The sequence below is a fragment of the Manis javanica genome, chromosome 3, assembly GCF_040802235.1.
Source record: "Manis javanica isolate MJ-LG chromosome 3, MJ_LKY, whole genome shotgun sequence".
Taxonomy (NCBI): domain Eukaryota; kingdom Metazoa; phylum Chordata; class Mammalia; order Pholidota; family Manidae; genus Manis; species Manis javanica.
Genome location: NC_133158.1, coordinates 59,960,883 through 59,975,152, shown reverse-complemented (window position 1 = coordinate 59,975,152; position 14,270 = coordinate 59,960,883). Strand labels below are relative to the sequence as shown.

Sequence of the window (14,270 nt, the reverse complement as noted above, 5' to 3'; positions counted from 1 at the left end):
AGCAACCTAAGTGTCCATCAGTAGATGAATGGATAAAGAAGATGTGGTACATATACACAATGGAATATTACTCAGCCATAAGAAAAAAACAGATCCTACCTTTGCAACAACATGGACGGAGCTATAGGGTATTATGCTCAGTGAAATAAGCCAGGCGGAGAAAGACAAGCACCAAATGATTTCACTCATATGTGGAGTATATGAACAAAGGAAAACTGAAGGAACAAAACAGCAGCAGAATCACAGAACCCAAAAATGGACTAACAGTTACCAATGGGAAAGGAACCTGGGGTGTATGGGTGGGAAGGGAGAGATAAGGGTGGGGCAAAAGAAAGGGGGAATTACTATTAGCATGTATAGTGTGCAGGACACGGGGAGGGCTGTGCAGCACAGAGAAGACAAGTAGTGATTTTATAGCATCTTACTACGCTGATGGACAGTGACTGAAGGGGTTTGTGGAGGGACTTGGTGAAGGGGGGAGCCTAGTAAAAATAATGTCCTTCATGTAATTGTAGATTAATGATACCAAAATTAAAATAAAAAAAAAAAGAAAGATCCTGAATTCAGTTCTTTTGGGTATATACTCAGAAGTAAGATCACTGGATTATATGGTAGTTCTAGTTCTAATTTTTTGCGGAACCTCCATACTGTTTTCCATAGGGGCTGCACTATTTTTGCATTCCTACCAAGAGTGTACAAGGGTTACTTTTTTTTACATCCTCACAAACACTTCTTGTCCTTTGCCTTTTTGATAATAGCTATCTTATCAGGTGAAGATGACATCTCATTATAGTTTGATTTGCATTTCCCTGATGATTAGTGATGCTGAACATCTTCTTACAAACCTTGTTGGTCATCTGTATGTTTCTTTGGAGATATGTGTATGCAAGTCCTTAGCCTGCTTTTCAGTGAAACTAAGAATTTTGAAAAGATAACCAAGTTAACAAACTTTAGCTAGGCTAAGAAGAAAAGAGGAGTCAGAAATGAGAAAATCAGAAGTGAGACATTACAACTGATATCACAGGTATAAAAAAGATGAGACTACTATGAAAAATTATATGCCAACTGTGAGAAACACACTCACTGGTCCAAACTCAATAAATGGACACGAAACAAAGAGAACAGCAGAGCAAGGCTTTAATGACTATCTTGCAAGATTGGGTGTATGATGAGCAGACACACCTGGGGCAGTTGGAGAAAGTAATTTATTCCCTAGCATGCAAGTCCCTCCCCTGGTTTCTAATTGGCTGAGTACTACAGGGTTCACATTCTTTCCTGGAGGTTACCTAAGCAAGTTATATCCATATTAGGCTTTCTCTTACATTTGTCTTAATTTTATTGGTAGGTTTAAAACTTCTCTTCTCAAATAGGTATAGCCAGGTCCTTATCAATTCTCTGCCATTCCCCCACTCTCAGGCTGTGCAACTTCCTGGCATATTTTCCACCATGTGGCCCTTTGTTAATACCTTACTGTTGAAATGTTTAAACATCCTGGTGGGAATAAATCACATTTAGGTTTTATGCTTTTTCTAACACCAACAAACTGGATAACCTAGAAAAAATGGACATATTCCTAAAAACATACAACCTACCAACACTAAATCATAACAAAAATAGAAAGTCTGAATAGACCTACTATAAATTTTAATCCATAATCAAAAATCTCTCCACAAAGAAAACCCCTTTCTCTTTAAGCAATCTTACCACACTAATTTTCTTGGTTGTCTTAACAAATTCTAATCAATGATACATGGATTTTACATAGGAAAGTAGCTAGAGATTATCCATTCTAGTAGTTACCACTTTAGTCTGTATTAGAATCACAGAGAGGGTTTGTTACAACACAGATTATTAGGTCTCATTCCCAGAGTTTCCAGTTAAGTAGATCTGAGATAGTCTGAGGATTTGCATTTGAACAAGCTCCTTGTTGATGCTGATTGTAACTTTACATGCTGGGATGAAAAAACCTACAGTTCTTCCCTTCTGTATAGCCAAAAACCCAGTCCTTCTTTCTTCTGTGCATCTCCTTTACTTTCACACTACCACACTCAAAACACTTCTGACACCAGAGATTTTTTCCCCAGAACAAGCAATTCTCTGTAACACCAGCTGGTTGTTCCTCAATTTTAACTCAATTCTGACACTACCTGGAAACAGTGTCAGATCCCACAGGTTGGGCTCAGTTCCACAAGACTGTCCCCTGCCCACTTCAGATGCCATTCACAAGTCTAGGTTGTCAGCTGTGCTTCTGACCCATTAGTTATAAATCTGAGATTCCCACAACCCCCTCATCTGTTTCAATTAACTTGATAGGGCAGTCCACAGAACTCTGGAAAACTGGTTACTTACTGTTTACCAGTTTATTATAAAAGGATATAGATGAACATCCAGCTTGAAGAGATTCATAGAGAAGGTACATGGGAAGAGATGTGGAGCTTTCATGCCCTCTCCAGGAATGTCACTCCATCCATACCTCCACTTGTTTACCATCTGGGAAGCTCTCTGAAACCCTGCCGTGAGTTTTTATGGAGGCTTTCATAACATAGATGTGATTGATTAAATCATTGGCCAGTAGTGATTGAATCTCCATCCCATTTCCCCTCCCTGGAAGCGAATGGGTGGAGCTAAAAGTGCCAGTCCTCTAGTCACAAGGTTGGTTCCCCTGGAAACCAGCCCCCATCCTTAAGTGAGGTCCAAAAGTCACTTTATTAATACAACAAAAGACACCTGTGTGGCTCTTCGCACTTAGGAAATTCAGAGGAAATTCCAAGGAGCTCTGTGCCAGAAATGGGGATAAATACTAAATAAGCATTTATTATGAATCACAATGCATATTCAGCTTCATTGCAATCCTGGTTAAATTTAATTTTATCCCCTGTATTTTCTAATTCTGTTGGTCTGGGGTGGAGTCTGAGGATTTGCATTTTAACAGCTTCTAGGTGATGCTGATTGTGTAGTAGCTGAATGTGGCTGTGTAGCTGAAAATGACTATAGAAAAATAACCACACTAAACAGTCTCATTTGGAAAAATATCACCAGTAACCTCAAGTAGGCTCCTGTGCTGCCAAGTAATCATACATTTCTTTCCTTAGTCCTCTCTTCTACTCTCTTGAACATTTGCATATTTTCTCCACCCTTCAAACCTCCATTACCTCTGCCACTGTCCTCAATCTTAGCTAATGACCATGTGTCCTCATTCAGAGGAAATCTAAAAAATCAGGTAAAATCTTCAACAGCTGCCACCACATCTACCAACCCATCTGCCTGTAACTCCACAGTCTCTGTATTCTCCCCTTTTATCTTAACTAAACTGTGTAAGCTCCTAACTAGGTGAACTTCTCCACTTGTACACTAGATTGTACCCCTTCCCTTTCACCTACTCAAGAAAGTCAATCCAGAAATTTTTTGTTTCCTTTATGTAATTATATTATTATATATAGTTGTATAATTATGATAAATATTTCTCTTCCTACTAACCAGCATGCAAACATGCTGTTATTTCTCCCATTTAAAGAAAAACCCTCTCTTGAATCTACTCTCCTATAATGACTCATTTTACTTCTTTTTGTTTTACAAAATTTTTTGAAATCTTTGTGTTATATTCACTATTTCCAATTCTCCCTCTCTCTCAAGTATATTCTACAAGGTTTCTTCCACAGTAATGAATAAAAACTTACAGGTTACCACCTCATTGCTAAATCCAGTGGCCAGTCCTCACAGGCCACATCTAATTTGACACATGAACAACACATTACACGGTTTACCATAGTCCCTATCTTAAAACACTTCACTTAGATTCCAGAAACCTATATTTACCTAGTTTTCTTCCTACCTTTCTAGCCATTCTTTCTCAGTCCTCTTTACTGGTGCATCCTCATTTCACTGGACTTAAAACAGCTCCTTGAAGCTCTTCTGTTTTCTATTTATATCCAAGCCCTAGATGAAATTAGCCAGAACTCATGACTTTAAATGCCATTTATAATGTGATGGATCATGTGTTTATTTTTAATAGTCTGGACCTATTTCCAAATCCTGACATAGATGTCCAGTTTATTTGATATCCATTTGGATGTCTAATGAGCATCTCAAACTTAATATGTCCAAAACTGAGTTCTTGATATTCCTTTCCTTTTTCCCACAATGTTTCTCCCATCTAATAATTTGCAATTCTATCCTTCCAATTTCTCAGTTCAAAAACATTGAAATCACCCTTGGCTGCCATGTTTCTTTCCACTCTAAATCAAATTTATTAGCAAATTCCATTGGCTTGAGCTTTATACCTCAGATTCTTAGCATTTATTACCACCTCTACTATTACCCCTGATCCAAGCAAGCCTCTATCCCTTTCTCACCTGGATTATTATACTAACTTCTTAAATGTTCTCCCTTTTTCTCACTTTGACTCCTTTTAGGGTATGTCCAGCAGAAAGAGTAATCCTATTTAATGAAAATTAGATCATATCACTCTATTCTCAAAATCTTCCCATTTCATACCAAATAAAAATCTAAGTCTTTATTGTGTTCTATAAGGACCTATTACTTCCTGGCTCCATATTATATCACTGATCTCATCTCTTCTGAGTCTGCCCTTCATCGCTCTAGAAAGTCAAGATCTCTAAAGAGTTTGAGATTTTACTTTATTTGCAAGCTAATTAAGTTAGGTTCCCAATTTCATGGATGCTGATAAAAGACATGAGATTCCTGATGCAGAGATGAAGGATAATCACAGTAGTTAGAATATCAGCATTTGTGCTGGTTTCCTGAGCCCTAATTCCCACACGGTAATGTATAGAAGTCTTCATTTCTATATTAATTATTCTGCTTAGGTTGCCATAACAAAATACCTCAGACTGGGTGCCTTAAACAACAGAAATTAATTTTCTTACACTTCTGGAGATGGGAAGTCCCAAATCAGCATGACAGCAGTGTAGGGATCTGGTGAGAGCTCTTTCCTTGAGTTACAGACCACTGCCTTCTCATTGTGTGCTCAGGTGGCCTTTCTTATGTGTCCCCACAGAGAGTCCTCTCGTGTCTCTTCTTCTAAGGACACTAATTCTGTCAGACCGGGGCCCTACCCTTATGACCTCATTTAATCTTATTTCTGGAGAGACCCTGTCTCCAAATATGTCCACATATGAATTTGGGGGAGGGAAGAGGCACATTAGTCCATAACACCTTCTGCTCTACTTAAAATTTAATCATACCCTTTTTCAAGAGTTTCTATCCCCTTTTCTGCTGTATTATTTTCCTTAGTACTTATTACTATCTAATATCTTCTATTATTTATCTCTATCACAGAAAATAAATTCTATGGAGTAGGGATTTTTGTCTGTTTTATTCAGTATTATGTTCCCTGTGCCTAAGGCAGAGCCTAGTACACATAGTAAGCCCTGAGTAAATGTTTAATGGTTGAATGAATGAAAGTTGTAGGGGGAGGGCTGGCAATCTGGAAAGCTGGAGTAAGATACATGTCTTGCCAGTAAGATCTCCTTTAAGAGGAAAGTCCTAATTAATTGTGTGGTGAATTTACTGTAGATTGAATTGTTTAAGGTCTTATCACAGAAGCCCTTAAGTTTAAGGTTACTTTTTAATGAAGTGTATTACTGAAATAGTAGCAGCTTATAATTTGGACTTTTCTTTTTGGTATCATTAATCTACAGTTACATGAAGAACATTATGTTTACTAGACTCACCCCTTCACCAAGTCACCCCCACTTACCCCATTACAGTCACTGTCCATCAGCATAGTAAGATGCTGTAGAGTCACTACTTGTCTTCTCTGTGTTGCACAGCCTTACCCATGACCCTCCCCCACATTATACATGCTAATCATAATGTCCCTTACTTTTTCCCCATCGTTAATCCTCCCTTCCCACCCATCCTCCCCAGTCCCTTTCCCTTTCATAACTGTTAGTCCATTCTTAGGTTTTGTGATTCTGCTGCTGTTTTGTTCCTTCAGTTTTTCTTTGTTCTTATACTGCACATGTGAGTGAAATCATTTGGTACTTGTCTTTCTCCACCTGGCTTACTTCACTGAGCGTATTTTACCCTCTAGCTCCATCCATGTTGTTGCAAATGGTAGGAGTTGTTTTCTTCTTATGGCTGAATAATATGCCATTGTGTATATGTACCACATCTTCTTTATCCATTCGTCTACTGAGGGACACTTAGGTTGCTTCAATTTCTTGGCTATTGTAAATAGTGCTGCGATAAACATAGGGGTGCATCTATCTTTTTCAAACTGGAGTGCTGCATTCTTCAGGTAAATTCCTAGAAGTGGAATTCCTGGGTCAAATGGTATTTCTATTTTGAGCATCTTGAGGAACCTCCATACTGCTTTCCACAATGGTTGAACTAATTTACATTCCCACCAACAGTGTAGGGGGGTTCCCCTTTCTCCACAACCTCGCCAACATTTGTTGTTGTTTGTCTTTTGGATAGTAGCCATCCTTACTGGTGTGAGATAATATCTCATTGTGGTTTTAATTTGCATTCCTCTGATGACAAGCGATGTGGAGCATCTTTTCATGTGTCTGTTGGCCATCTGAATTTCTTCTTTGGAGAACTGTCTATTCAGCTCCTCTGCCCATTTTTTAATTGGATTATTTGCTTTTTGTTTGTTGAGGTGCATGAGTTCTTTATATATTTTGGATGTCAACCCTTTATCAGATATGTCACTTATGCATATATTCTCCCATACTGTAGGATGCCTTTTTGTTCTATTGATGGTGTCCTTTGCTGTACAGAAGCTTTTCAGCTTGATATAGTCCCACTTATTCATTTTTGCTTTTGTTTCCCTTGCCCAGGAGATATGCTCATGAAGAAGTCACTCGTGTTTATGTCCAAGAGATTTTTGCCTATGTTTTTTACTAAGAGTTTTATGATTTCATGACTTACATTCAGGTCTTTGATGCATTTTGAATTTACTTTTGTGTATGGGGTTAGACAATGGTCCAGTTTCATTCCTTACATGTAGCTGTCCAATTTTGCCAGCACCATCTGTTGAAGAGACTGTCATTTCCCCATTGTATGTCCATGGCTCCTTTATCGTATATTAATTGGCCATATATGTTTGGGTTAATGTCTGGACTCTCTATTCTGTTCCACTGGTCTGTGGCTCTCTTCTTCTGACAATACCAAATTGTCTTGATTACTGTGGCTTTGTAGTAGAGCTTGAAGTTGGGGAGTGAGATCCCCCCCAATTTATTCTTCCTTGTCAGGATTGCTTTGGCTATTCGGGGTCTTTGTGGTTTCCATATGAATTTTTGAACTATTTGTTCCAGTTCATTGAAGAATGCTGTTGGTAATTTGATAAGGATTGCATTGAATCTGTGGATTGCTTTGGGTAGGATGACCATTTTGACTATATTAATTCTTCCTAGCCAAGAGCATGGGATGAGTTTCCATTTGTTAGTGTCCTCTTCAATTTCACTTCAGAGTGCCCTGTAGTTTTCAGGGCATAGGTCTTTCACTTCCTTGGTTAGGTTTATCCTAGGTATTTTATCCTTTTTGATACAATGGTGAATGGAATTGTTTTCCTGATTTCTCTTTCTATTAGTTCATTGTTACTGTATAGGAAAGCCTCAGATTTCTGTGTATTAATTTTGTATCCTGCAACTTTGCTGAATTCCGATATTAGTTCTAGCAGTTTGGGAGTGGAGTCTTTAGGGTTTTTTATGTACAATATCATGTCATCTGCAAATAGTGACAGTTTAACTTCTTCTTTACCAATCTGGATTCCTTATATTTCTTTGTTTTTTCTAATTGCTGTGGCTAGGACCTCCAGTACTATGTTGAATAACAGTGGGGAGAGTGGGCATCCCTGTCTTGCTCCCGATCTCAGAGGAAAAGCTTTCAGCTTCTCTCTGTTCAGTATGATGTTGGCTGTACTTTATGATATATGGCCTTTATTATGTTGAGGTACTTGCCCTCTATACCCATTTTGTTGAGAGTTTTTATCATGAATGGATGTTGACTTTTGTCGAATGCTGTTTCAGCATCTATGGAGATGATCATGTGGTTTTTGTCCTTCTTTTTGTTGATGTGGTGGATGATGTTGATGGATTTTCAAATGTTGTACCATCCTTGCATCCCTTAGATGTATCCCACTTGGTCATGTGGTTTTTGTCCTTCTTTTTGTTGATGTGGTGGATGATGTTGATGGATTTTCGAATGTTGTACTATCCTTGCATCCCTTAGATGAATCCCACTTGGTCATGGTATGGTCCTTTTGATGTATTTTTGAATTCAGTTTGCTAATATTTTGTTCAGTATATTTGCATGTATGTTCATTAGGGATATTGGTCTGTAATTTTCTTTTTTAGTGGAATCTTTGCCTGGTTTTGGTATTAGGGTGATGTTGGCTTCATAGAATGAGTTTGGGAATATTCCCTCCTCTTCTATTTTTGGAAAACTTTAAAGAGAATTGGTATTATGTCTTCTCTGTATGTCTGATAAAATTCCGAGGTAAATCCATCTGGCCCGGGGGTTTTGTTCTTGGGTAGTTTTTTGATTACCACTTCAATTTCGTTGCTGGTAATTGGTGTGTTTAGATTTTCTGTTTCTTTCTGGGTCAGTCTTGGAAGGTTGTATTTTTCTAGGAAGTTGTCCATTTCTTCTAGGTTTTCCAGTTGGTTAGCATATAGGTTTTCATAGTATTCTCTAATAAAGATTTGTATTTCTGTGGGATCCATTGTGATTTTTCCTTTCTCATTTCTGATTCTGTTGATGTGTGTTGATTCTCTTTTTCTCTTAATAAGTCTGGCTAGAGGCTTATCTATTTTATTTATTTTCTTGACGAACCAGCTCTTGGTTTCATTGATTTCTGCTATTGTTTTATTCTTCTCAATTTTATTTATTTCTTCTCTGATCTTTATTATGTCCCTCCTTCTGCTGACTTTAGGCCTCATTTGTTCTTCTTTTTCCAATTTCAATAATTTTGACTTTAGACTATTCATTTGGGATTGTTCTTCCTTCTTTAAGTATGCCTGGGTTGCTATATACTTTCCTCTTAAGACTGCTTTCGCTGCATCCCACAGAAGTTGGGGCTTTGTGTTGTTGCTGTCATTTGTTTTCATATATTGCTTGATCTCTCTTTTAATTTGGTCATTGATCCATTGATTATTTAGGAGCGTGTTGTTAAGCCTCCATGTGTTTGTGAGCCTTTTTGTTTTCTTTGTACAGTTTATTTCTAGTTTTATACCTTTGTGGTCTGAAAAGTTGGTTGTTAGGATTTCAATCTTTTGGAATTTACTGAGGCTCTTTTTGTGGCCTAGTATGTGGTCTATTCTTGAGAATGTTCCATGTGCACTTGAGAAGAATGTGTATCCTGTTGCTTTTGTATGTAGAGTTCTATAGATGTCTATTAGGTCCATCTGTTCTAGTGTGTTGTTCAGTGCCTCTGTGTTCTTACTTATTTTCTGTCTGGTGGATCTGTCCTTTGGAGTGAGTGGTGTGTTGAAGTCTCCCAGAGTGAATGCATTGCATTCTATTTCCTCCTTTAATTCTGTTAGTATTTGCTTCACATATGCTGGTTCTCCTGTATTGGGTGCATATATATTTATAATGGTTATATCCTCCTGTTGGTGTGACCCCTTTATCATTATGTAATGTCCTTCTTTATCTTTTGTGACTTTCTTTATTTTGAAGTCTATTTTGCCTGTTACTAGTATTGCAACATGCTTTTTTCTCCCTGTTGTTTGCATGGAATATCTTTTTCCATCCCTTGACTTTAAGTCTGTGCATGTCCTTGGGTTTGAAGTGAGTCTCTTGTAAGCAGCATAAAGATGTGTCTTGCTTTTTTATCCATTCTATTACTCTGTGTCTTTTGATTGGTGCATTCAGTCCATTTACATTTAGGGTGATTATCAATAGGTATGCACTTATTGCCATTGCAGGCTTTAGATTCGTGGTTACCAAAGATTCAAGGTTAGCTTCTTTACTATCTTACTGTCTAACTTAACTCACTTATTGAGTTATTATAAACACTGCCTGATGTTTCTTTATTTCTGTCCCTTCTTTTTCCTCCTCCTCCATTCTTTATATGTTGGGTATTTTATTCTGTGCTCTTTTGTATTTCCTTTGACTGCTTTTGTGAGTAGTTGATTTTATTTTTTGTCTTTAGTTAGTATTTGGTTGGTCTGATTTCTTTGCTGTGAGTTTATTTTCTCTGGTGACATCTGTTTAGTCTTAAGATTGGTCCCATTTAGAGCAGTTCCTCTAAAATACCGTGTAGAGGTGGTTTGTGGGAGGCACATTCCCTCAAATTTCAGTTGTCTGGGAATTGTTTAATCCCTCCTTCATATTTAAATGATAATCGTGCTGTATACAGTATCCTTGGTTCAAGTCCCTCTGTTTCATTGCATTGAATATATCATGCCATTCTCTTCTGGCCTGTAAGGTTTCTGTTGAGAAGTCTAATGATAGCCTAATGGGTTTCCCTTTGTAGGTGACCTTTTTCCTCTCTCTGGCTGCCTTTAAAACTCTGTCCTTGTCCTTGATCTTTGCCATTTTAATTATTATGTGTCTTGGTGTTGTCCTCCTTGGGTCCCTTCTGTTGGGAGTTCTGTGTGCTTCTGTAGTCTGAGCAACTGTTTCCTCTCCCAGTTTGAGGAAGTTTTCAGCAATTATTTCTTCAAAGACACTTTCTATCCTTTTTTCTCTCTCTTCTTCTTCTGGTACCCCTATAATGTGGATATTGTTCCCTTTAGATTGGTCACACAGTTCTCTTAATATTGTTTCATTTCTGGAGATCCTTTTATCTCTCTCCACGTCAGCTTCTATGCATTCCTGTTCTCTGGTTTTTATTATATTAATGGCCTCTTACATCTCATCCACTCTCCTTCCAGAGACTGTTTTATTTCTGTAGTCTCCCTCCCTACTTTGTCTGTTAGCTCCTGCATTTTTCTCTGCAGCTCCATCAGTATGGTTATGACCTTTATTTTGAATTCTTTTTCAGGAAGATTGATTAGGTCTGTCTCCCCAGGTTCCCTCTCAGGGGAGGATATCTGTGTGATTTTTGTCTGTATCAAATTCTTCTGCCTTTTCATTGCGATAGAGGTTTGTTGTGGGGAGTTGGAATGTGTGTCAGCTGGGAAAACATCCCTTTCTGCTAGTTGGTGGCCTTCCTTTCCTGGGAGAACTGCAACCCCTTGTGGCTTTTACTGGGCAGCTGTGCACAGACAGGGTCTCTGATTTTTGCCTGGCCACTGTGGAGTAAGCTCCATGCAGCTGCTGTGGTTGTGGCTGGCCTCAGGCTGCTGCTCTGCTAGGGTGGAGCTGTGCCAGAGGAGGAATGGGTGGGAGGCTGTTTATCACCTTGAGGGGCCTCCAAGCTGCCCTGTCGCTCAGGGGGTTAGGGCACCCAGAGTTCCCCAGGATTCCCAACTGCTGGGCTGAGTGCACCAGGACGCTTCCATCCAGCTGTGAGGCCCCTATCCCTTTAAGTCTTTTGAAAAGTGCTTGCTTTTCTTTGTCCCAGGGGTGCCTGCTGTGGGGACCCACTCACAGGTTTTACTGTCCCACTTCCCTAGTATCCAGCACACCACACACTGTGTATCTGTGCTCTGGTGTGGATGGCTAGGTCTGGGTATTTAGCAGTCCTGGGCTCCCTCTCCCTCCCCACACCAACTCCTCTCCTCCCACCAGGAGCTGCAGTGAGGGGCACTCAGGTCCCGCCAGGCCGCGGCTTGTATCTTACCCTCTTCGCAAGGCCCTGGGTTCTCGCAGGTGTAGATGTAGCCTGGCTGTTGTCCTGTAACTTCTGGTCTCTCTTTTAGGAATATTTGTATTTGTTGTATTTTCAAAAATATATATGGTTTTGGGAGGAGATTTCCACTGCTCTACTCACACCGCCATCTTGGCTCCTCCTGGACTTTTTTTTTTTCAGTTAAGGAAGATTAGAGAGATTTATAAAGATTAATAATACACTGCAGGGAAAATTTAAACCCTGTGTAAACCTAATGAAAAAAATATAATCAAAGCATTTTTTTTACCAGAAATTAAAAAATAAAGCAGCTCTCTTGGGAAGGATAGCTTATTGAGGAAACTCATTTTGATGCTGACAATTTATAAGCATCAGGTGTAAGTAAATGTAGATTTCCTATCTTTTTAACCTACTTTGGGCTATCTCTAAATTGAGAGTGCTAAGATATTTATACTCAGAAAGGTTTTCCCATTGCAGGTAGTTATGGAAATGTAGTCTCATAGAAGGATCAATGAATTTAATGAATGAATTCATTTATGAACTCTAATTAAATTATTCATCATAGCATTTGACATTATTTTTTCTTCATGCAATGTTGGGATTACTGTTCTTTTATTCCTTGACCTTCATGCTGAAGCACCCAAATCCTGCCCTTCTAACCTCTTCAGTTATTCTTGAGGTCATTTACTCTTCTTAGTTTTAAAATAGATTTAAAATACAACTGGGATGTTAAATCATCTAAACATGTCATTTTGAATTTGATTAAGTGCTTTAAATTATAAAGTACTTTCTAAATGGAATGTATTTTTATATATCACCCTTCCCTTTTCAAGTCTCTGTCACATGTACACCTATCAGCATGGGTTAATCCTCTTACTCTACGTATGTGATGTCCAAGGATAAAGGAAAGAAAGGGCTGTCAGTGTACTGCTTAGGGGAGTCTGGAAATGTGCAAAGGTCACTCCATCACAAGTGACCCCCCTAAAGTTTATGGTATCCTTCTTCATGGATTGGTAAAAATCACCCATAGGTACTAATCTGGCATGGATATTCAACCTTGGAGAATTCAGGTGAGTAAATATCTTTTCTGTATAAAGATGCATAAGCCTGCCTCACTAGATGTTGAAATTTCATTAAAGTTATTCTGAGTGTTCAATTTCAGAAGAAAAATGGAATTTCCTAGCAAATGAGCCTATGAAATAAGTAAATGGAATCAGATGGCATGATTTTTTTTCATTGAAATTATTTCAATAAATAAAAATTATAAATTTTCTAAATTTTCTAAAATTTCTAAAAAAGGATTTGTAAAGGGGACTGTATAGTGTAGTGGAATAATACTGGGTTAGGAATTAACCTGAGTTCTAGTCCAGGTTGAAATACTAAAATGTCACATGATTTTGCCCACATCTCATCACCTTTCTGGGCCTCTGTTCTCATTACTATAATGAGAGGACTTGACAGGTTGGCATCTTAGGGTCCATTTGGACCTAATACTCTGATTCCAAGTTATTGCAATTGATGATTTATGTATATTACTTGAATGTTATGTCAGTATAGATATAAATTATAATGTAAAAAACACTTATTGCCCATAGACGAATAACAGTTGTTTTAGAATTTCATGTACCAGTGATATGAACTTGTTTTTACAGGTACATTCCTCTCATTGAAAGGAGCTGTGCTAACATTCTCCTGTATGGACCGAACTGGCAGATTAATGCAACCACCATACGAAATTTGGAGAGATCCAAACAACATAGATGAAAATGAAAAATCTTGGAGAAGGAAACTGGTCATGAACTGCCCCTCTCCATCTCAAGAAATAGGAGATCATCAGTATACAATAGTCTGCTCAGAAAAACAAGCCAAAGTCTTCTCGCTGCCTTCGCAGACTTGCCTTTATGTTCATAACATCACGGAGACGTCTTTTATACTGCAAGCAGATGTGGTAGTCATGTGTAACAGTGCCTGCTTGGCATGCTTTTGTGCCAATGGGCATATCATGATGATGAGGTACTTGCCTTCTTTATTATCTGGCAATCACAACAGTGCCAACAAGGTACAATTCTAAAAAGTGTATGTGTAATATGCAAGATGTTTTCACGAAGCAACCTTAGATCATTGTTTCATTATGTTTGTGAATGGTTTATTGTTCAACAATTTAAGGACAGTTTAGGTTTTTTGTTTTTGCAGGCTTTTTTTTGCTAAAAATGCTTTGCATTGAGAATGAAATATATTTTTTAATCAACACCAAGGGATGTAAGGAAAGAGTGATTTTCTAGTCATTCACACATTCAACAAACATTTATGGAGTATATGTTATGTCCCAGGTGCTATGCCGGGCACTGGAAATAGAAAGGTGAATAAGCTACAAAGAAAATAAATGAGCTGTTAGTTTCATGGTGTTTCATAGCCACACAAGAATTTTATATATGGAATTTAATGTGATCCTTATGCTTCTCTAGGACATAGGAAAAAAAGAATTATTTGCATCCTCCATTTTACATATGTTAATTAAAAGTTTAAATTTGCCTGAGGTTGTGAGTCTAAGGAAAAGTGACACCAG

The 14,270-nt window shown here is 38.2% G+C and overlaps 1 protein-coding gene across 11 annotated transcripts in view; it reads left to right on the top strand.

Moving 5' to 3' along the window:
- STXBP5L (syntaxin binding protein 5L) overlaps positions 1 to 14,270 on the top strand; it is a 415,289-nt gene that overhangs the window by 382,722 nt on the left and 18,297 nt on the right. For all 11 annotated transcript variants that reach the window (XM_073231573.1, XM_037013174.2, XM_073231576.1 and 8 more), the window contains one exon: positions 13,357 to 13,717. In XM_073231573.1, the coding sequence (XP_073087674.1) occupies positions 13,357 to 13,717 (361 nt within the window). The remainder of the gene's footprint in view (positions 1 to 13,356; positions 13,718 to 14,270) is intronic.